The sequence below is a fragment of the Eimeria mitis genome, genomic scaffold (assembly GCF_000499745.2).
Source record: "Eimeria mitis Houghton genomic scaffold, Emh_scaff5063, whole genome shotgun sequence".
NCBI classification, from domain to species: domain Eukaryota; phylum Apicomplexa; class Conoidasida; order Eucoccidiorida; family Eimeriidae; genus Eimeria; species Eimeria mitis.
Genome location: NW_013573357.1, coordinates 3,649 through 4,076, shown reverse-complemented (window position 1 = coordinate 4,076; position 428 = coordinate 3,649). Strand labels below are relative to the sequence as shown.

General features: G+C 58.6%; 1 protein-coding gene across 1 annotated transcript in view; it reads left to right on the top strand.

Annotated features, from left to right (window-relative positions):
• Positions 1 to 387: 387 nt before the first annotated feature.
• The window catches only part of EMH_0079550 (elongation factor Tu GTP-binding domain-containing protein, putative), a gene marked incomplete at both ends in the record, with an annotated part of 2,688 nt that continues 2,647 nt past the window's right edge, over positions 388 to 428 (top strand). The window contains one exon of the mRNA XM_013500142.1: positions 388 to 428. Coding sequence (XP_013355596.1) covers positions 388 to 428 — 41 coding nt within the window.

The following is a 428-nucleotide window of genomic DNA, read 5'->3' as shown; positions in this document are numbered from 1 at the left end:
TTTTTTTTTGAGGGGCCCCCAATCGATACCATCGAAATAAAAAAAAAGAAAAAAAAAAAAGTTTTAAAAGGGGGGGCCCCCATAAACAAATGAATAAATTTATCTTGTAGGGGGCCCCCAATCTGTACCCTTCTATATGGGGGGCCCCCACCTCAGGGGGCCCCTTCTAGGGGCCCTTCTCCATAGAAGGGGTACTGCAGCAGCAGCAGCAGCAGCAGCAGCAGCAACAAGGGGGCCCCATGGGGGCCCCTTTCCTTCTACAATACCAAGGGGGCCCCCAGGGGCCCCCCCCCTGCTGCTGCTGAGTCAAGGGGGCCCCCCTGCCTCTGCAGCAATGCAAGGGGGCCCCCATAGGGGGCCCCCCTTCAACCCCTTTGAGCTCAGCGCATGCCAACCAAGGGGGCCCCTGGCTTACCCTGCCAGGGGCC